Source organism: Branchiostoma lanceolatum, chromosome 19, assembly GCF_035083965.1.
Source record: "Branchiostoma lanceolatum isolate klBraLanc5 chromosome 19, klBraLanc5.hap2, whole genome shotgun sequence".
NCBI lineage: Eukaryota > Metazoa > Chordata > Leptocardii > Amphioxiformes > Branchiostomatidae > Branchiostoma > Branchiostoma lanceolatum.
The window spans coordinates 11,079,886-11,101,959 of NC_089740.1; the positions used below are offsets into that span (position 1 = coordinate 11,079,886).

Genomic DNA, 22,074 nt, shown 5'->3' on the forward strand with positions numbered 1-22,074 from the left:
AAAAGGTTAGAAACGTTTCACGGTCACAGAGAAAGGAAGTCAGACATACAGAAAATATAAGGCAATGAAAATATGTAAATACCTTTTATTACAATTGCATTTTCATGCGGTGGTTGAATGAAGAAAAGAAGATTATAAAATGTAAAGAAACAAAAAAGAAAGGAATACATGACCTATGCACAGTCCAGTTTCTATGCCTTAAATGGGGAAGAAACGCACAATACTCAAAACACAGGTTACATCATCAATAACGCTCATTTCATAGCAAAGAATGTCTCTTATCTAATCTTACATCGAAAATTAGATTCCGACCATTCCGGGCCCGACCTGGGGAGTGACGGTGACGGCCGGGGTTGTAACAGAGGTCCAGACGGAACATGGCTAGGGTTAGCTAGTCTCTACCAGACTAACTACGCCGGCTATAGGGAGAATATTTGCCGGGGGACTTTGGCCATGGAGGGTTACAATATTGGACCCTTTCTCCGTAGTTGACTCTATTTTGCCGATTTCTACTACTAGTATTTTCCCAGCGACCCGCGGAGGCTGGTAGAGGCTAAGGGTTAGCCTCATTTGCCGGCCTCTCGGGCTGCGCCGTGTTTTGTCGGTTTTTGATTCGCGATTTTCAACTTGTCGGTGCCAGGTTCTTTTGCTGGGGGGACCGTATCTACCGGGGACCGTATCTGCCGAACTAGAGCAGTCTTCCCGTAGGTGGCAGGTACGGTTCCCCGGCAGGCCCGTCGCGAAGCCTGGTTTGGAGGCTAGGCTGTCGTGAATGCCGACTGATTGAATAAGGAACCGGCGAACCAAAGTCAAGCTCTTTAATCCGGTGTTTGTTACATTGTCTCGGACCCGGAGATCGTTTACAGGAGCGGGGTATAATCAGATTCTAAACCGCAAAGATCTACAGTAGCGCACGTTCTTCAGAAAAACCGCCGCGCGTTTTGTTTCATTCTCCTGGATTTGAACAATTTGTTACTTCCGTTCAAGAAATGTAACGTTACCTCAAAGCTATAAAGAAAAGTGATAATTAAAATTCACCATGCAATGCTAAGGCAAATGTAAATAACCGCACCTAATCATCTTACAGTATTTAGAAATATTTCAGACTTGTGTAAATATATATTCATAGTATAGTCATCTCTTTTCTTCTCTAACTTTCTGTGTGCAGTATTGTTAAACGTTAACATATCACAGGATATGTTGTATAATATCTTTGGACGACGTATAGTTTGACGCATTTGAGCAGTTGGTACTTGATATGATAGTATTACAGTTAAGTGTTTTGCTATTGCTCTTCCACATTTTCCGTCCCTTCTCTCCTGATCGCTTTTATCTTGAAGACTTTGGGATCAAATTCCGTTTTCCCACAACCTTGAGTTTGGCCCTTAGCGACGGTCTCAAGGCGCCTTAAGTGGCTCTAGTGGCGCAACGGATGTCGCCTTAAGGAATGTTAAGTAACACGATCAGGAAACGGCTTAGATGCTTGCATTGCGGTAAAGTTGCCCCTGGGAAAAGGCTTATGCTATGTGAGAATACACCTGCGGTTTGAGTTACGGCGCTGTCACATTTGTCGTAGCTTATCGTACAATTTTGACGCCTCGCAGGATTCTCTACTCTCCATGGATCGAAGCCGAGAGGAATGGGTCCGGCTGGTTTTTGACGTTTATTTCGGCGCTTTGTCGCTCCCCCCTCCCCGTTTTCTTTATGTCCCCAACCCACAAATCCAAATGTTGCCAAAGAAAACGGGACAAAATAGAAAGCCCGACAAAACGCCTAAAACACGTCAAAAACCGGCCGGACCCATTCCTCTGCTTGGAGAGTAAGGCTGCGACTCGTCGCAGCTTCATAGCGACGTCTGGCGGCGGAGGCCAGTACTACAGTCACTGGAGTGACTCCCCTGCTGCTGCAATAGTCTTGCTTCTAAGCAACCAATATTACTTGAGCTAATAAAGAAAGCAAAATAAAAAGACCAATTTTTCCAATGAAGTACATACAAGAAGGAAAACTGGAATGATTTTTATTTTTTGGCTGTAATGTTTGACCAACTCCACAACAGTGAAACATAACGTAACGTCATGTAATACAAATATCAACCAATTTCACTTCCCTCTCCTCCAAGAAGCCAAACTGAAAAGCGAATGTGTTCTTAGAGAGACCAAATGGTGTAAGTAAGTGGGCGGCGACGCTCAGTAACGTTCTGAGTGCACTTATACACTGCGCCGGTAGAAGTCGTGGCTGCGCTGATACACCGCTTCGGAAATAAATGTCCAGTAAACATTTACACGATTTCCCCCTTTACTTTAGAATAATAGATTAACTTCTGTCCTCTGTCCTGTATATAGAATAGTTCTTTTGCACTGTTAACTTCTCAGGTTATATTAAAGATTAACTGATTGATATTGGCACCTGTTAGCACAATATTTTGTTTGGGATTTAGAAGTTGTATACTTAAGGAAATACGGTGTAATAGTGTCAAAAACAATAGGCAGACTTAGGTTCGGACATGCCGAGTTCAAACTAACCTTGAAACAAATTCTTACGTCAAGACAAATACCAAGACATCTATACTTAGTCTCAGGGAGGAAGTTCCAAAAGTGCCGCAAGCATTTAAAAGGTACCTGCAGCACAGGGATTTAAAAAAAAAAAAAACTACTATATCATTTTCAAAGCCCTTAATTTCATTTTTCTAGATATATAACATGGCGACATCGGCTCATATTTAGATGCGAAAGTGATACAAAACTTTGACAAACGTTTTCGGGACCTCTGATTCAGCGCCCCAAATTTAAAGATGGCGGATGTGACGTCACAAATCTGGGAACTACAGTAGGTGGGCGTGTTGTCTTATGACCAAACATAGTATGACAACACGGGCCCCCTGCCCCCTTTTTGAAACATTCCGTGTAGCTTTAAGTATGTGTACAAGAAGTTTATAGTACTACAATATAGTCAATAACCCCCTGATAAATCCTACATATATTATATTGCTCTACACACTGCAACTTAAACTGGCAAAAGTCCAATAGTAGGGTTAAAACTTGGAAGCTGGACGTATCTGGCGGAAGCTAGATAGTTGATTTTGCTGAATCACAGCCAAGCTAAGAATATATATTACCAAACGACAAACTTCCTCTCCCACCAGAAACAGGTGTGGCGCTTTAGGAACTGCGGACCGTTGCCTCTCTAAACTTGTTTAAGGGTGTGTGAGTGGAGGGGTGCGCTGTACGCTTAAAATAGCCGATGAAACTGAAAACATTTTCTAGTCACAAAGGCTTCACCCACGCAAATGGAAGGGTACTCAGGGTCAAACATACACATGTAGCTTTCTGAGAAGTCCCGCATTTCAGTCTGCTCAACTTAGAAAACGAGAAATGAGATCGAGTTAAATAACTTACCTCTTATCTAAGTAAATGTTTCAGAATGATTAGAACGATTCATGTAGTTCGATTTCATTGATTCGCGGTTGTCAGTATTGTAGAAAAATCTAGATTCGTGTACGTAACACGCTCATTCTGTGACCAACTGACATCGCTGTGTTGTGTTGTGTTGGATATTAATCAACCTTAATTTGCTTAAGGCCATAACGCCTACTGATGACGACAAAACACCATAATGGCGTGATTTATTTTGTTCCTTGTTCCATTTTCGTGCTTCAAAAGGATGAAATCATCCCTTCCAAAAACAGCCAGCACTCCACCTGTAGCTTTGCCAACAAAGTGAGTACAGAAGTGTGGAGACGTTGTTTACATGTAGTGTGGTGTAAACTGTCCGCCAGATGACCCCAGCTTGTTGACATGACAGAAAAGTGGTTTCGGGTGCCCCCCCCCCCCCCCCCCCCTCAGGCGATAACGTATCTAACCGTTTCCTGAAGGTGATATCAGTAACGTACAGAGAATGACCCCCACTGGTGCCTGTGTGATTTAAAGATAATCCGATTTGAACGGAACAAAGTATCATCGATTTGTCTTTATTTGTCGTTTGACTTGTGACCTTGCAAGGGTTAAAGGAGGCTTGTGTACGCGTGTGTGTGTGCATGTGTGTGTGTGTGTGTGTGTGTGTGTGTGCGTGTGTGTGTCAGTGTGCATGCGGCACGGTGTGTGCGTGTGTGTGCCTAGTGTGTGTGCGTGCGTTTGTGAGTGTCTGTGTGTTTGTATCTGTGTGTGCGTGCATGTATGTGTGCGTATTTGTTTTAGGAGGTATATTTGAGAGATAATCGAGATGCAACGTTACTTAAAATCCGTGGGTTTGAAAAACAACAACAACCCGAATCCCACCTGTCGGCTCAAAAAGGGTTTCACTGCCGATAAAATACGACTATATGACGTCAACTTTAGGTCATATAGCTGTCTAACGACTACTCAGATAATTACTCAGGGGCACACAACAGACTGTGCATTGCGGTGGCGATAATGAAAATGTAACAACACTGGTGTGGTACAGGCTGGTGCATTACGTCATTTATGTTCCAGGCACCATTTCCGGTCTGTTTCACTATTTCAATCTTCCGTTTCCTACCACAAAACGCCAAGTAACACATCCTCTTTAATGTATTAGGTAAATAAGAGGTGCAGGTGGGTAAATGTAATACATCACATTTACCAGTCATTTACTCGGCCAAGGTAAATGTGGTTCAGCCCGGCCATCTTCGTGCAATGATCATGGAAACTCGTCTCATATAGGGTATTTGGGTATCAAGTTGCTGGTTAATGTTAGTTCATCTCTACTCACATTTGTCATACTCAAAACCCCTACGGGAGACAACGACGCGGTACGACCGTGTACCAGGTACAATTTCCGCGTCCGTTCAAGTTCCAGGTAAACACACCTGTGCACCTGGATGACGTCACACTAGCTTGCGTGTTTCCAAAATGGCCAAGTTTTTGTACCGGATTAGAGAGTCTAAATAATAGATGACAACTGGCGTGTACAAAATAATTCGTCTTTTTCGTCATATGTCTGCCTATATAGCCGGGTCAAATACATCAGAACTGAAGTTTAGGATCGTGATGATTTAGAAATGTCTTTTGACATAGGGTTAACCCAAAATTAGTTGTCCATAAACGTATTGAGAAGCTTAAGGGAAAATGCTAATTAGCCATTTTATGCTAGCTACATTTGTACAATGGATTGTAGGGTCCAATTTATTGTATTATACTCCGTATATCTTTACACTAATACATATTTTTCCCTTTTGAAGTTCGTATTAAAAAGCATATCAAAAAGATACAGGTTACAACTGTCTCCGGTCATAATGGTTCAAACATAACGTTCATTTCAGCCGTTAACGGTCGCCTGTTTTGAATTTGTACGTTGTGAAATATATGAACTTCGACCGTTCCAAGGGGCGGTAATGATTCTGCGTTTACGTGACCCGTCGCACGTCAAGTTCAATAAAACACAGTAACTCCTAATAAATGTCAAATAATCTGCAACGAGTTGTTATGGTAGAAATTTCATGTCACAAAATATTATTGCATGAAAGAAGAAGCATTTTAATATATAAATACAACAAAACCCACACACGACTGAATTGACAAATATACTGGATAATTCGGTTAACCCAAGCGCCGCTTAGTCGGGCATTATAAGGTCGCAGAGTTCAAAATTAGCCCCTATCTCACTAGTGCACTGGACCCGCGGCACGCTGGCGACCTCGCTGCGTCTTAAATTGGATTTGCGTTACCCTTGACTTGTATAATGGGAATATCATGCAAAACTTACAAATATTACTATAAAGACAGCAAAACACACAAAGCGTAAAAATAGCTTTTTATCAATGAAATTCGTTGAGCGCTCTGTCAAATTGCTCGGTCGCAGCGAGGTCGCCAACGTGTCGCGGGGTCAGTGAGATAGGTCTTAAGACCGATGTGCCGTCACTTGAAGATCTAGATAACAGTCCATCTCCCTTCATGGTGGATGGTGGAAATGGGGCAATTCTGGGAACCCTAATTCGATCAAGATTATCGATTTTATGCTCAAGAAGCCATCAGGGCAAGATTGAGATCATCAAGGAGGCAACCGCCATGTAAACGACAGTTGAAACTACGTGAACGAAAACATTCATCGGGTCAAACTACCAATTGATATAATGGCTGTATAAAGTCCAATAACATATCTTAATGGCGCGTTGCTGTAGGTTTACAAATCCACTTACTAGTATATTTTTCAAGATGGTCCCGTGCTTTTGTTACAGACAAACTTTATGTCTAAGTTTGTGGTATCATTGTAGGGCAGAATTTAGGAATTAAAATTTCTTAGTAAATATGTAAAAATCTAGGCGTTGAAAAATCTTTTATGAAAGAAAAACTTTATGTGTAAATTTGTGATATCTACGTAGGGTAGAATTTAGGGATTAAAACTCTTATATGATGTTTAAGCATTGAAAAATGTTTGATAATGATAATCAATTTTTACGCAATATCATAAGACGCAAGGGATCTTACACACGACTGCCCCACCCATAAGATCGCGTATATAATTTTTTCAAAGGTTCAGTGGAGAATTCTATATAATTTTCTAGGCTTTGTGCATTCATCCCAAAAGTGGGCCTCAATTCAAGGACGGATTATAGCCGGTGCCATCAGAATAGTAACACGATTAGTGCATTAACGTGACGTCTCCACGACTATCATGGGGGATTCCTGGGTCGAACCGGAGATAAAAATGACGGTCGCATTAACCATTGCCACATGGGACCTTCCAGCCTTAAGTAGGGATAATTGGAGTTGTATGTGTAACGACGGGGATGAATCCACTACTAATCTTGAAAGATTGGTTAGACATGTTGGGCTTCAGTCGTCATGGAAGAGAAAATAGGGCGATAAAATTGACATTCACGGAGGTTTGAAAGCAAAATATCCTTTGTACACATAGATAGCAAGGGATGGACAAGCAAGGAAATTGTGTCTTTATCGGATTTTCCGGATAAGTGGCTCTATGGCAACAGGAAAATGCGCGGGTTAAAACGTAGCACACAGTCGTCTTTCGCTATCTTTATCGTTTTTCTTTTCCGGAAACATTTCCTGTAACAAACGCGTGTGGAAGTGAAATAAGCAAGTAACAATATATCGAAGTAGCCTGCAATGCTGCACTTCCTAAAAATGCTGCTAGGGGGGCAAAACTCGCCATGCTTCTTTGGGACTTCAATAACTATCAGCAAACATAAATTCATACAAATCCATCCAAAGGATCTTGAGTTATAGGTGCGAACACACACAAAAAAATACCCCCGTCGGAGGTGATCCTCCTTCCCGGAGGTAATGATTTGGAGTTCCTTGCTCTGATCTTTTAAGAGCACGTTGTCACAAAATAGTGCGTGTCCAGGACTGTTTTGGCTTCAGTAAGGTCACGCTACACGAACATTGATGTGGAAACTTTGTCCACTTTTGTATGCAGCATGTATCCTACACATAACTATGTCTAGAAGTACATGTAGAGGAGAATACAGATGTACGAATTTGTAAGTTGTAATTACATTCCTCTACATTACACACAATTGCAGGCTCCAGACTCATCTAAAGAACTAGACGTTTTGTTTAAGAGCCAAACTGCTCATCAGTGAATGCGTCAGTCAACTTAACCTTAAGGGAGGTGGGGGTCATCTGATAGACCTCCATTGCCATACTAGTATATGACATCTGATGCAAAATTTTGAAAGGATAGACCTTTGACAGTGAAACCTTGAAGCAATTTTTCAATCATCAAATGCTTTCATAAAATTTTCATTGATTTTACTTTACTACCTTTGTTTAAAATGTCATAAATTGTAATGTAACACTAAAATTAAGAAAACACATCCAATCTAAATCAAGTTAAGGCTATGGTAGACAAACCTAAACATGAATAAACATTCCTTGAAACATTACACCAAACATTTATTCTAAAAATTTCATGATTAGAAATACAAGTGATTATATACATGTACACATTGCATAGTAACACATGGTTCTGGAATATTCCATTTGAAAATCTACTGTTGCCAACGGAAAGTAAAAAAAAGTGAAAGTTTGCCAATACCTTAGGGTCGATATTGACAAAAGGAGCTAAAAATGAAAGAGAAAATTCTAACGGATGAATGAAAAGGAAACAGAGCAAAGAGGGGTTCTTAAACTTTGGTAAAGATACAGACAAAAAAGGCTTCGAGAAACTGAAAGCAACTTAAGTGTTTCAAATGGAGAACCCAGAACCTAAAATCAAGTATCTAGTAATCTATATCTGGATACATGATTTAGGACATCAATGCTTCAATCATCAAAAACTACTCGTGAAATAAAACACCTAAGGCCAAATCATTAAACTTGATACATTGTATCATCATTGGTCACATACATTCCCAAATCAAGTCACATCACCAAACTTAATATTCACATTTTCAAATTACACAAAAAAATAAAATAGCACCCCTACGTACATTACATGGAATGTTCTGATGCATTCCTTTTAGATTATACTGTTATAGGCTGATCCATTGTATCATAAATCAGGGGGTGATCAGGCCACACTTACATGTTTGTACAGATCATCTGACACCGAATCTTGTGTTATCTTATTATTCACACCCTCAAATCTAACATTCAATTCAAGACACAAGGTCCTTTCCAAGCTGCAAGCAGACAGACATTGTAACTTGAATAAGTGCATGTAAGGTAAGTGCATGTACATGTATAGTCCTACTATTGGCTAAATCAAAAGTAAGAAGAAGTTTTATCAAATCCACATTTTTACAAAAAGCTTCTCTCTGTATATATCACACTTTACCATAGCAAATATGTACAAGATTGAAGCAATGGTACAATCTTTGAGTGTGATTCAATGCATTCAAAGAACCGAGATTGCAAAATGTAAACCAAGAGAAAAGGATTCAGTATGAGCAATTATTACAAACGACAGAACTTGGTTACAATACGATAAGATATTTACATTTTTTTATCAATATTTGTCTGATCACTCTGATGTGATGACTATATATGCAGCATAATCACAAAGATACTCATGTATATTTTACACAAAATATGAATACTGCGGATGAAAGGAAAGATGTCATTGGATCTCATGATAACCTACCTCTTGCAGAGACCAATGGCATTACAAGTTACATGTAAACATTGCTTGATATGATGGCTATTATAATGTTAAAGTTACTGGAATATGATACAACATTATCTAGATTAAAGAATGATATACAATGTCTTTACTGATATAGAAATAGCCAACATCTAGCTGTAACAGTGTATTTAGCCCACTCAGCATGCACTTGATTATTAAAAACATGATCAGATTTTTACAATCAAGAATAAAACAAAGAACACGATCAACAGTGATTGTCTGAAGCACAAAAATATACAATTCATGCATGCATAGCAAAGGCAACTACATGTTATGATTACCTGAATATCGTGTGAATATTGTAATAATATTAATCATGATTTGATGCTGTACTGTACCTTTCACTATCTGGTATGTTCTTCTATCCTTTTTTTTCTTCACATAGTAAATATAACATTCTAATGCCCACAAACCATTCTAAACTAACATTTAACACATATCCATCCATTTATGCTATTTTGGTTAAATCATGGTCTCCAATTTGGAAAGAAATTGGTCAGTGCAAAAGTCTTCTGCCAAAGACGCAAAATCCTCAGTTTAGCTGCCACATTATTTCTTTTTGTTTTTTTACTTTAGTGTCTTTAACAGTCCTTTACTACACTTGAAACTGTAATGCATTAGAGACATTATAATACATGTAGTTGCAAGCATATAGGTATAGGTGAACAAGCTGCAAGTTAAATGTATACTATCCACCCATTATGTAGAGATTTAGTATTTTTGCATATTACAAAAAACATAGATTACTTTCAATGCATTGAATGCTGAATAACATGATATGGCCTCATAAAATCTGCAAACATATGTTCTATGATCATCAGATCTTGATTAATAGAAGGTAAATATCTTAGATCTATCAAAGTTCAAACAATGATTTGCCTCAAAACACTGTTTACAAAATTTTTTAGCAACTGGCTAGTCTTATGATGCTAAATGCATGCTAATGTGTAAGTCGAAACTTATCCTTTCAAAACAGCAGTGCTTTCAGACATGAGATTAGACTGTTTCCTGGTTAGAAATGCATTCAGCCTAGCCAGTATACCGTAAACCTCATTAGTATTCATATATTCAAAGATAAGAAAAGAACAGCCTGTTATCAGACAACACATCTGCACCATTCAGCAGAACTGTCAGATTGCCTGTGGCTATTTACAATCACACAAGATTTTGTTCAAGAGATTCTCATGATTTGAGCTTAACATCCACAATGATCCACTCCAAATATAATTTTCCATTTTTTTGTCAATCGTGATCATAAGTCTTGACTTTATTTTCGATTGTAAAAGATTATACAACGGTTCTGTGAGCCTTTTTTGGCAGCAGGCCTTGCAATTGTTTGTCTACCACGTACCCCTTTAGCTAAGCAATATATCAATGTATGTAACATGTACAATACATTTTTATCTTTTACAATTTGTATTGAGGTTATTTCAGTTACTCTGTATTCAGCTTAGTGCTGTTCACGTCATTGTAAAACCACTCTTCAACAATTGTGAGGTTCAGATTGGAATGTTATTTGGGGATGACACTACAATTTGTGTCTAAAAGTCCCCACTTCAAGAGAGGCACTGGTTGTCACATTCGGACAGTTTTAGGGGGGAGGGGGGCAAAAAGAGAGCAGAATTCTTCACTTCAAGGTGCCTTCTAGACTGCCTGCAGATCCAGTCTGTAAAAAAATGCAGGTTTGTTCTCTGAATGACATCGAGGGACCAGGTAGTAGGAAAACTTTGGGGTTTAGGGTAGGAAAACATGTTATTCTTGTGGCCTGGAATCCATCCTATTCTAGCTCCAGCTCCCTCCAAGGAATCAAACATTTCTCTGCAGTGTAACGGGGTCAAGCTTTCAAACTCGGAGATATTTCGAACTCTCCCCTGTATTCTGTACGCGAATATTCTCCAGAGCTAGAGAATCAAAGCAGAATCAATAGAGCTAGAATAGGATGGAAACCAGGTTACCATTCTTGGACATTTATCTGTAATAAGAACCAAATGTAACAATGGTTGGTTATCTTCTGTGCTACATACCCGGGGGCCAGTCACCGTTAGGGTTCAGTACCCTCCACCAAACTTTTGTATCCCTGACCCAGTAAGCCTTCACCAATATGTTGTCTACCCAGTGAAAAGCTATTTCTATTTTCTATTCACTATTCTGTTTGTTTACTTCCTCTGTTCACAACTGATTTCTATCAGAATGTCTTACATACAAGAACAATACTGAGAGAATAATTTATATATATACCTTCAAGTACCCCTCTGTCCAATATCTGTGTACACGAAAATGGTGTCATCAATTGACAAGTATCATGTAGTGTATGAGTGATCACCATATGGGTTACAAGTGAGGAGAGGAGTTAAAGCCAACAGATAGCTAGCCATAAGGAAACAATGGTCACTTGAACTCTGCAAAGCTATTGTCTATATATGATGCACTCCAACTTGGAAACCATTTCTTACAGCTTCATTGCAGCTGTTGCTTGGCCAATAACACGAGGAACAGGAGGTTTTTTTGGATGATTTTTTGGTTGATAGCGAACCTATTTGTTCTAACTTCAAAAAACACTATTAAGCATAAATCATGCAAATTAGGACAGCAAAATGAAGAAAATACCAAGAATGTTAGAGATAAATTATGCAAATTAGGATTTTTTTCTTCTAAATCAGATATACTAGATATAACTTTTCCAGATTGAAAGTGACCAGTGCTCAAAACATATTTAGTACCTTCTACTAGGCTTTGGCTTGCTAATGGAGGCATATTCAGTCTTGTCATCAGGTGCCAGGGTGTGGGGTACGGATGATCGCGGAGGTTTGTCGGGGCGAATCTGAGCGTACTCGGTCGGGGAGTCGTCGGGGGTGGCGACGTACGGCCTACGGGATCCGGCAGGCGCGTTCTTAAGGTCCAGTTCCGCGTACATCACCTCCGGCTCGTTCTGCACGATAGAAAAAAAGGACGCCATTCATGAGAAATATGATACATGTACTGTAAATCTTGTAATGTTTGCAGTGGTTTTGTTTTTGCTGTAACCCTTCCACGGAGAAAGCATGAGATAGTAATATTTGTTTCCATTGTATGACTATTGCACTACAGAATTGTTTCAGCCGTAAATATAAAACACTGCCAAGACTGAGAAAAAGTCACTGCAAAAACAATGTGACATTCTTTTACCACCAGTTTGTTTTGTATATTCTGCATGTGTTGTAATGTAGTAATTCTACCTGTCTAATACATGTATGCTACTTATATCAACTGCTATTTATTCTTTAAAGTTACGACTTAATTGTAATTATAATTGAACAGCTAAAATTGGAAATCTGTATTCAGAAACATATACAAATCAACATAATGTACATATCATTAAAAGCAAGAACAGTGTCAACAAGTAGCACAGTTGTCTCAATCTAATCCTTTGTGATCTATGTACAAATGTATTGTGACCTGCCACTGGCCAAACAGGTTTGACAAGGTATATAATCGTTAACCCCAATAACCTGCCCTATTGTTCCATCAGGATTACAATGGGCTGCGATACACATCATTCAAAATTTGGCCCCTTGGAGAGATAAGGAAAAAGGGAACAATGGCTGACCCTTTCTTAGTCGCAGACAGTACAAAAAGAAAGTCACCATGGCAGGGCTCGAAATACTGGGTGCATGTGCACCCAGTGCACCCAGTTTTGGACCTGTGCACCTAATTTTTTACTGTGGGTGCACTGGTGCATCCAAATATTTTCGTACGGTTTAATGTGTAAAGGTATCACTACACACTAGTAGACAGCATATTCTTGACATCTAAGTGTAAGAAAATAATACAATCTTTATTGTAGTACTTGTTTAAGATTTTGATGTTAGAATTTGAGTTAATTTCGATTTTGAAAGCTTCAAAACTGCGTGCCAAGATCGCGCGCCAAACGCGCATGAAGAGGAACAGTAAGGTTTGTCATCAGATTTTGCTTACAATAGTTACATTCTACTTTATTTTATGTGGTGCACCCAAAATTTTTTTGGTGCACCCAATTTTTTAGGTTGGGTGCACCAGTGCACCTATTCCCAAAACTGAATTTCGAGCCCTGCCATGGAGAATAACATTCTACATTTTTCAAGAAAGTTCCCCTCCTTGATTGTATGAAGACTTAAAGTTCGGAAACTTAAATTTGATCAATTATTATCACTTTAATGTGTAATATTATGTATCACTGGAAAGCATATATATCTCAATTTTTGTTATGATCCTACATTCAACAGTTTAAAAAACGAACAGTACATTTTCTGGGTTGTTGATTTTGGAGTGAGACTGTTTTGACTTTAAATTGAATTAATTTACACAATGTAGACAGAACTACAGTAGTGTAATTTAAAGGAAATTTAAAGAAATAAGAGGATTGGATGCTATTAATAGTGAAAAATAAATAATAAACAGAGCAAAATGCAATTCACCTTTGGTAATAATAAATAAGCATCAGGCACAACTAATGCAAAAGTAAAACCATAAAACAGCGCTAAGCATTTAACAAAATAAGTATTTTCAGCAAGCGTCCCTGCTAAAATATATCTACCATGCATATCTAACATTTTCAAAGACAGAAATCTTCTAAAATTTGCTAAAATTGTAGAATAATCACTATCTTTACTGTAGAAAATATAAGAAACATCTACCATGCGTTTCTACGTGTTCTAGATTTGTTTAGGATAAGAAAATGGACTGGTTTCATCAATTTTTTAGTAGCCGATAACATAAACTCTTGTACTCCTAAAGTATTCATACAAATTGACTGGTAATTCGCAGCTTGCCATACCTTCTTTCCTCTGTAAGCGTTGTACGACATAAAGCCAAATTTAGTCAAACATAAGAATTTAAAATGAACTAAAAAAAAATCTCAATGCTTATAAAGTTCAAGCTTACTGTAAATTGTGAAACTTTCACGGTGGTTTTATTTTCATGTTTTTTTGCGGTGGATGCTCTGATCTACTGTGAATCCATGACACCAAGAATATGTTTCTCTCTCATATGATTACTGTACTACAAATTCTAAACATTAGGAAAACGTTTTTCCTTCCTCCTGCGAAATAAACCCACCGCGAAAGTAAATGGATTTACAGTAATTGCCAACACGAAACACTAAAGTCAATGTTATAAATATTTTACACCAGGTCTCACACATTGACTTTGGGTCAAGAATAGCACTCTCATGGTTAATGATTTAGTATAGATGACCTAAGATGGCCTTGTGCAAGCAGAAATAACGGAATTGCAAGCAAAGAGTCCAAATTTATGATGCTGTTGTTCCTCTAATGCCAGTCTTTGAGTAGAGGAGTGGAATTTTTGTTTGAGAGTTAAAAAGAGACAAAAGCATTGCACCAAGTGGTGAGAGAAGTCAAAGAAAAATAAACATTCACTATATTCTTACAAAGCCCAACCCACTAAGATTCACAGAACGTGCAACAGATTTTACTGTTATTCTACTAAGGCAGATTTTAAAGCTACATGCTTCATTCTTAGCATCTAAGTTGTCTTACATCTGCATGCTAGCATATGTCTTCTGAATTCACTGTACTGTGTGTATATGACTGGCTTGAATTGTCTTGAGGAAAAAAAACTTAACCTGAAATGACCATGTGAAAAAAAAGGAAAATTCTGTCTTTAAATTAATACACTACTGCAATAAAAAACTATGAAAAAATCTAAAATTTGAAATAAGATGGAGACCTACCGGTGGTGGGCGTGATAGGTTCTCTGGTGCTCCCGGGTGTCCAGGGGAGTGGTATGTAACGGCATCATCTCCACTTTCAACTAAAGTATACAACATACAGAAACTATGATATGCCAAAACAACATTGTCTGTGTAAACATGAGTGTAAACATATTTTTACATCTCAAAATGTGTAAAGGAACACCTGGAATTTTCCACAATCATCAATTTTTTTTTTGAGGCCAGAGATCTGTTTTGAATACAATTTTTCAAAGTCCTCATTACATATACGCACATGTATGCATGAAGGAGATCTCTCAAGTCTTAAAATTGTGGATATTTAAGATGCAGACTTGCTGAGACTTCTCTATCGATAGCCGAAATCCTTTCATTTAAATGGAAAGGCAGTACAAAATTACAAAAGTGCTAAGCAAAAAATCAACCTGCAATATGTATTGTTAACACTCATCACAAGAATGATCTTTATCACTACAATTATAATTGCACCAAAAATATGCTTCCTAAGATATTTTCAGATATGATCACATCTAGTCAGATGGCACTTCATGATGGATGGATGAAAACTACTGGTAACTAAATTATTCATGAATTGTACCACCACTAACAGCTACCCAGGACTTATGGTAGCCGTGATCATCGTTCCTAATTTGGACATTTAGTTCCTGTCAGTTACAAGTCCTCGTCCAATGGCTTGATGTTAAGCTGATCCGTAAACACAAGTTTCTACCTCAAGTAAAATGTCTCCAAAATTTACTGTAAAAGCCATTCTTTTTGACATGACTGAATTTTGGTGCTTTTGCTGAGGTAAGAAAATTGGCTAATTCTTCAAGTTTATAAGTTACATTGTAGCAAAACAAAACATACATTCAGAGACTCTCAGTGTCTGGACTATCTTTAGCAATTCTAAATAGAAATTCAAAATTTTTGTAAATATATCCCCTCACAAAATCAAGGCACTTTACGTATCCAGTATACATGTAGACTATGTACAATATGGATATGTCCGGTACAAGATAGTGTAACATCTAATATACACCAAGATAAGAACAGAAGGGAAAATTCACTACAACTACATCACTATAATCAAATCATACAAAATGTATATATTAGAAAAACAAGGACAGGTGGGAGACACCTTAAGAAGCAAGGTGTGCCATCAGGTCTTGAGATTAGCAGAGAACTTTTCTTCTAGATTAGCAAAATCAAAAGGAGAGTGACTAAAGTTATAGATGCAAAATATCTAGATCTAGAACTAGAAGTCATCTGAAAAAAACAATATGTACTGAAACTGAAATGCCAAGACAGAATAGCACTGTACATGTACATTTTTCATAAATAGTATATATTCTATATTTGATATCATTTATAGGAAAATTAAATAGCTATTCTCTGAGTGCAAATTATTGCATTACTAGATATTATAAAACATCTTTAAAAAAGAAGCAGTTTAAGATTTAGAAATTTTCTAAACTTTTCTTTAATGTGATCTTTCTGCCTTACTGCCTGGTCAAAAATGATTTCTAAAAATCAGTCTGCCTAATGTGATATCTATTGCATGACAAATGTTATCTAAATCCAACGTGGAAGTTACTGATCTATTTTGAGAAACACACTGATACTTCCTGTCACTGGAATTTCCCAGAATAACATTCAAGATGACTGTTATGTGCAGTCACAACCTTGGTATGTTTTCTTTATAAGCATACATGTGCACAAAACGTAACTGTCATTCGACTCATGCCCTTCCAAATTAAATCTATTCTACGCTTTTCTGGTACAAAAATAGCGAGAACTCAAGGCAAGTGACGCGAGCAATGTATAAAATTTCAATATTGAATCAAGCTAAGTTCAGAATTGAGGCATAACAAATTTACTAGAAGTAGAAAAAAATTATATTATAACATCATTTTTCTACAGTTACCAATAATATTTTTTCAAATTCTGTTAGGGTGTATTTTCAAGGGTAGATTTTGTGCTAGTCCCAAAAATATATCCCTGTCTTTGGTATGTGAGAATATGTACATGTACAGTGCAACTTAAGCTCGGCATGTAGCAATAGTAGTAAGTGTTTCAGTATGAAAAGGAGAGTTTAGTTCAAACCAAACCATCAGGCAACCCTTGTTCCTTACCTCCGTCATCCTTTTCCCTACCAGATCCTTTCTTCCGCTTCCACAAGACGAACCCCACGACTCCTATCGCAGCCAAGGCCAAAAATGCGATCACAATGCCGACAATACCGCCTGTACCTAGTCCTCCACCTAAAGGGTCAATGCTTGCTGTTAGTATTCCTCGGTCTCGTAAAATTTGTAAAATATGTTTCCCTTGAATTTTAAAAAGCTTCCTGCCAGGTTTTCAACATCCAACTAAAATTTGTTATTGAGATTCAAAGATGGTACCTGACTTTTCATTCTTTAAAATGCACAAAGTGGAAACTGGTAAGTTTACGTTCATCAAATTTAAGGATTCCAAGAAAGAGGGGCTTTCTTCAGACAAATCAGCTTACTTCTTTTATCAGCTTATCTTTTATGTCTTACTTGCTTTGTATCATAAAATTGTTTACCATGATATACAGGTACACATCACTTTGCAACAAAAAAACAATAATAATCTCAGGTCTGACAGCACAACCACAAGTGGCCCACCACCCTATCACCAGTAATAAAAGAAACACCAAAGCAATCAAATATTAAGCAAATGCTGTGCACTGTGAATGTCATTTTGATCTACTAAGAACAACATATAGTACTAAATCAATAAGGAGAGTCAAGCAACAAGCTAGCAAAGAAGATAGTGTTAGGAAGAAAAAGAGCTTTAAGAATGGGCTGTTATCGTTAGAAGGCAGTAAGGGTTGTCACCTGTTTGCGCGGAATTTGAGCCATTGGTTCCTAGAAGAAAACAAAATTCGAGCGGGTGGATTAAGTAAATGCACTGCACACAAAAATAAACTAAAAGAAAAACTACTGCAGACAACGGAAAATAAGAGGTGACTGTGTAAGTATATAATATATATTACTTGCACAAGACATGACTAAAAGAACTACAACGGACGAGACAAGAATAAGTCAGTGATGTTAGTGAGAAGTTTGCGTGAAAAGTGAACAATGCCCTGCCTTCACCTGTTGATTTGGATGCAGTGATAGGGGCAGAGGTGACAACTGGGGACAAACGAACAGAAACACACAGTTACCAGAAAATAGAATTCTAAAAAAAAAAAAAAAAGAGGAAGATAATTGGAAAAATCTCTGAGAGGAATTTGAAAGAACTGTTGAACAGAGATTTGATTTTCTGAAGGAATTCGTGTTTAGTGAAGGGGACATTTTGTTTTGTACACACAGTTTGATAAATCAAGAATGTAATACCTGTCTGTCCCTGTGGCGAAGTGGGAGTGGTGACTGGCTCTAGAAATAATACAAGACGGCTCCATAATTATTATTGTTTTGCTGTAAAAGCTGGGGAAGGTGAAGGAGACCAAGGCATTACCAGTAAGTAATACGAGTTACAGTGATAAAACAGACTTTGAGACAAGGCTTAGAGGAAATGTGCAATGAAGAAGAAGTAGAAGGATTGAAAGACAGTTCATCATACTTATATCACCCTTGTCAATAACAACATAAGAACTGCTCCTACTCAGTGATACATAGAATCTTCGCCAAAAACATCATTTAAAGCTACAAAATGGATGGTTAAATTACATATATATACAACACAGTTATATGTTAGAAACTAAAAATGATGAAATGTCAATGTTTGGCATATCCATACACGTTACATGTAGCATTTGAATTTTAAGTTTATAACTACATGTATATGCAATGTATGAGACATCAAATCTACATATGGAACTGTGAACAAGTCAATCTCAAGCTATTGAAAACAGGATGGTGTGTGCAGCTACAAATATCATCTTTCCTATTGTTTGTTCTGTTTACTTCTGTGGATTCATTTATTTATGTGGTGGTTCTATTTCACGGTATATGGGAAAAAGAGGTCTACACTGTGTTAATTTTTTGGTTAAAACATTTTTGTTGTACAGCAGTAACATTGAAAATGCATAGTTGTGGTTGAGAGGTAATTGCAAAAAAAATGTGAAAACCGCAAAAGTTGCAAGATTTACAATTCACCCCCCCCCCCCCCCAAAAAAAAAAATTTATTTTACTATACTGCACAGTATCACTTACCTTCAGTGACTGTCAACTGCACAGTAGCAGTACCACTGGCATAGGCATGGAATGCTGTACACATGTACGTGCCAGAATCATTCATATTGAGGTTGCTGATCTCTAGCCTGGCTCCAGTCGCTGTAAAATTGCTGTCCCCTTGTTTTGTCCAGGTGAAGCTGGCTGCAGGTTTGCTGTCTGCTGTACAAGTGACGATAAACCTACCTCCGATAGATTCTGTGACAGATCCGGTAGGCGGTGTACTTAAGCTTACTGAATTCATGTCTGCAAAAAAATGGTTGCAGGATTTTTAAATTCTACATATATATAGCAATGATCAATAGCACAAAGTTAATCAGGTAGCAACAGGCTGAGCTGCTTCAATGAATAATTTCATCTGGTTGAAAAATCAGCAGATAACAAGGTTCCTTATTCACAAACAGGATAATATGTATGTATGTATGTACAGACCCTAGCAAAAAACTGCTAACTCCAGCTTTTTTTTCATCAACTGATATTAACTTTTTGATCTGATATTGAGTGATAGCTGAGTGAAACAAATGTAGTGCAATCGCTACTGCCGGCAAAAGTCACCACCACATAAGAGTGCAGCAGAACATACAATGTCAGGGATCAAGCAAACAGCGGTAAATATGTAGGTTTATGAGATACATGGAAATACAAAGAAAATAAAACTAATTTGTCTTGATTTTCATTACTCACTCATCACTCATGATCATCAATGGGAGTGATTAATTTTTCATATACAGATGCTTAAAATAAATGTGTCTTGGAAGCAGCTGTGCAGCTTTCGCTAACAAACCCCGAAACAAAAATGGCATCCGCCTCCAAACAATCCTTGTGTCGCTGATAATTTTACCTGCTGTAACATAATTTCTGCGAAATTTAGTAAGATACAGACCAATCTTTTAAGTTTTATACAAATAAAAAAAATCAATAGAAAGGGATAGGGCTTTCAGTGAAATCTGCCTTTTTAATGCCATGTACTATGGTGTTCAGACTTGTGAAGGTCTTATGTTCAAAGCGAACCTGAAGTGCAAGGACTTGCAGTCGTAAAGTCACTAATGGACAGGAATTGGGCATGCGCAGTGTCACTTTGTGCGGTCCCAATTTTAGCCGGTTGTGGTAGCGTCAACTGCTTTGGGCAAGTCATTTCTTTTTCCAGTGGATGCCTTCAACTGTGTTTTGACGCTTTATTTTTTCTTACAAATTTAGCAAAAATGTGGCACCATCTCAAATTACAAACTATAAACGATAGAACAGACATACAAATACTAGTGCTCATAATCACATTTCCCCCCATACTATTCCCAGTGGCCCTGCCTGGCATGGTTGCGACGGCTCCCACCATTGAGTCGTTCCGTGCCAGTCTGGAGGCCTGCCCGCCCTATAGCTAGCCTGGGACCTCAACTCACAGTCACACACCCCCCTACTTTCCCCTGATGGGGTTATTTGGGGGTATTATTCATGATGATGATGAAATTTACAAATGTGGCACTTACAGTATGTCAGCAGCATATGAACAACGGATCCGGATGTTGAATCACACTGGTACCTCCCATCATCACTTTCCCGTGTGTTTGTGATGGTTGCGGTGAAGGCGTCATCAGCTGTAGCTGTGAACCTGCCTCTTAGGTTGAAGGTATCCAGACCAGATTTCTCCTGGAGGTCAGTCGTACTGCCCGATTTATACAGGGTGATCAACTGGGTCTCAGTACCATCATCCCCGAGCCGCTGCCACTCTCTGAAGTCGTTTGTCACTCCTGTACAAGGCAGGGTTGCGGTCTGGCCCATCTCTACTGTAATGTTAGCTGCTCCAACTGTTGGACCTACAACAAAAGATTGCACCAACATTTCATACAACTTACCCCACGATCCTTACCAGCCTGTGACTGTGAACAAGACAATCTTCTTGCTGCAGCAACCAGTGAATCGATTTCGCTACTTGCTAACCACGGTTACTACGGAGGATGGTATGTTTGAAGTTTTATTAGAAATCCATTAGATTAGACCAAAACCTCCTTGTCTACACTTGAATTTGTTGAAAATCTAATCTACTCTTCCTGGATTCATAAAAACACGGTACAAATTATTACGGAGCACATAACACAGCTGCACAGCGATTACATAACGTCTAATCGACTTCAACTAGCATAAAACTACAAAAACTACATAGCAACATGCAACAAAATGCAATCAATACAACATCATTATCATTTGGAGGTCAGGTACCCAGGCTATTGTAGAGTAAGGTCCGAAACTAAAAATGATCGATCCTCATAATTCAAGTATTGTATAGTACTATTAATTTTATCAAAGCTTAAAACTGTGCATGTATACTATCGAATTCTGTATTTTTTAGGAAGACGCCGAGTTCTTGTTTCGGAATTTTCGACTACAAAGGATGTCACTCCAGAAAGAGCAACTAAAAGGGTTACTAGTACTTCCGTTTTAATTTCACAGCAAAACTAAAAGTAAAACGCTGTGCACTCGGTCCCTGCAAGGAGGCTATCCAAGTCACTTCCTTGGTCCCTGGCCATGGGTTTACGATAGAAAACTGTTGAAAATTTAACGTAGTAAACGTTAAATACTCACATAAAAACAGCGAAAGGCTGACCAACACCAACATATCCAGAAGCATTAGCCTACAGTCCATCTTGTATGTATTTTTTGTCCGTTGGTTTTCACCAGTGTCCGAGAAAATGGCAAATGTCAAGGAGCAGTTGTCTGCCTAAACTGTGCTAGTCGACCCCACCTTTCAAGTTGTAACGAACTACCGTCCTGCATTTCCGGGTAGGGCTTTCGGCGGAAACGGAAGTGACGCGCGGCCTGCATTACACAACAAGCAGTAAGTAATCACCACTAGAAGTAAAACTGTAGGCTGTTTCATGGTTTGTTGCGTGAGCTGAGTAATGTACACTGCTGAGAAAAAGCAGAAAAGTCCTTGAAACTCACTCCACTGTCTACGTACGAGGCTGATTTGTAGTTTAATTCACCCCCCTGTTCGCAATAGATTCGTCCTCCAATGAGAGGTTGGTATCACATTACAGCGTCCACTCACGGTTCGTTTCACTATCAGCTATT

General features: G+C 38.3%; 1 protein-coding gene across 6 annotated transcripts; it reads right to left on the reverse strand.

Annotated features, from left to right (window-relative positions):
* Positions 1-7,853: 7,853 nt before the first annotated feature.
* On the reverse strand, positions 7,854-21,763 carry LOC136424991 (V-set and immunoglobulin domain-containing protein 2-like). 6 transcript variants are annotated; one of them, XM_066413670.1, is made up of 10 exons: positions 21,586-21,763; positions 20,493-20,819; positions 18,991-19,254; positions 18,172-18,210; positions 17,929-17,967; positions 17,668-17,697; positions 16,963-17,070; positions 14,813-14,892; positions 11,826-12,034; positions 7,854-10,771 (listed from the first exon to the last, which is right to left on the reverse strand). In XM_066413670.1, the coding sequence occupies exons 1-10, from the start codon at positions 21,644-21,646 to the stop codon at positions 10,750-10,752; spliced, it is 1,179 nt and encodes a 392-aa protein (XP_066269767.1). In that variant the 5' UTR covers positions 21,647-21,763; the 3' UTR covers positions 7,854-10,749. The 6 variants fall into 6 exon arrangements, with proteins under 6 accessions (XP_066269767.1, XP_066269766.1, XP_066269768.1 ...); XM_066413669.1 differs by having other exon boundaries at positions 16,942-17,070; positions 21,586-21,762; XM_066413671.1 differs by lacking the exon at positions 17,929-17,967 and having other exon boundaries at positions 16,942-17,070; positions 21,586-21,761.
* Between the last annotated feature and the right edge of the window lie 311 nt (positions 21,764-22,074).

Excerpts from the sequence above, each read along its gene's own strand:
- LOC136424991 (XM_066413669.1), bottom strand. The coding sequence starts at position 21,646 with ATGGACTGTAGGCTAATGCTTCTGGATATGTTGGTGTTGGTCAGCCTT. Across the intron at positions 18,211-18,990 it reads GCAGTTGACAGTCACTGAAG|AGCCAGTCACCACTCCCACT; the intron begins GTAAGTGATACT and ends TATTATTTCTAG. Across the intron at positions 17,968-18,171 it reads TTCGCCACAGGGACAGACAG|TTGTCACCTCTGCCCCTATC; the intron begins GTATTACATTCT and ends GTTTGTCCCCAG.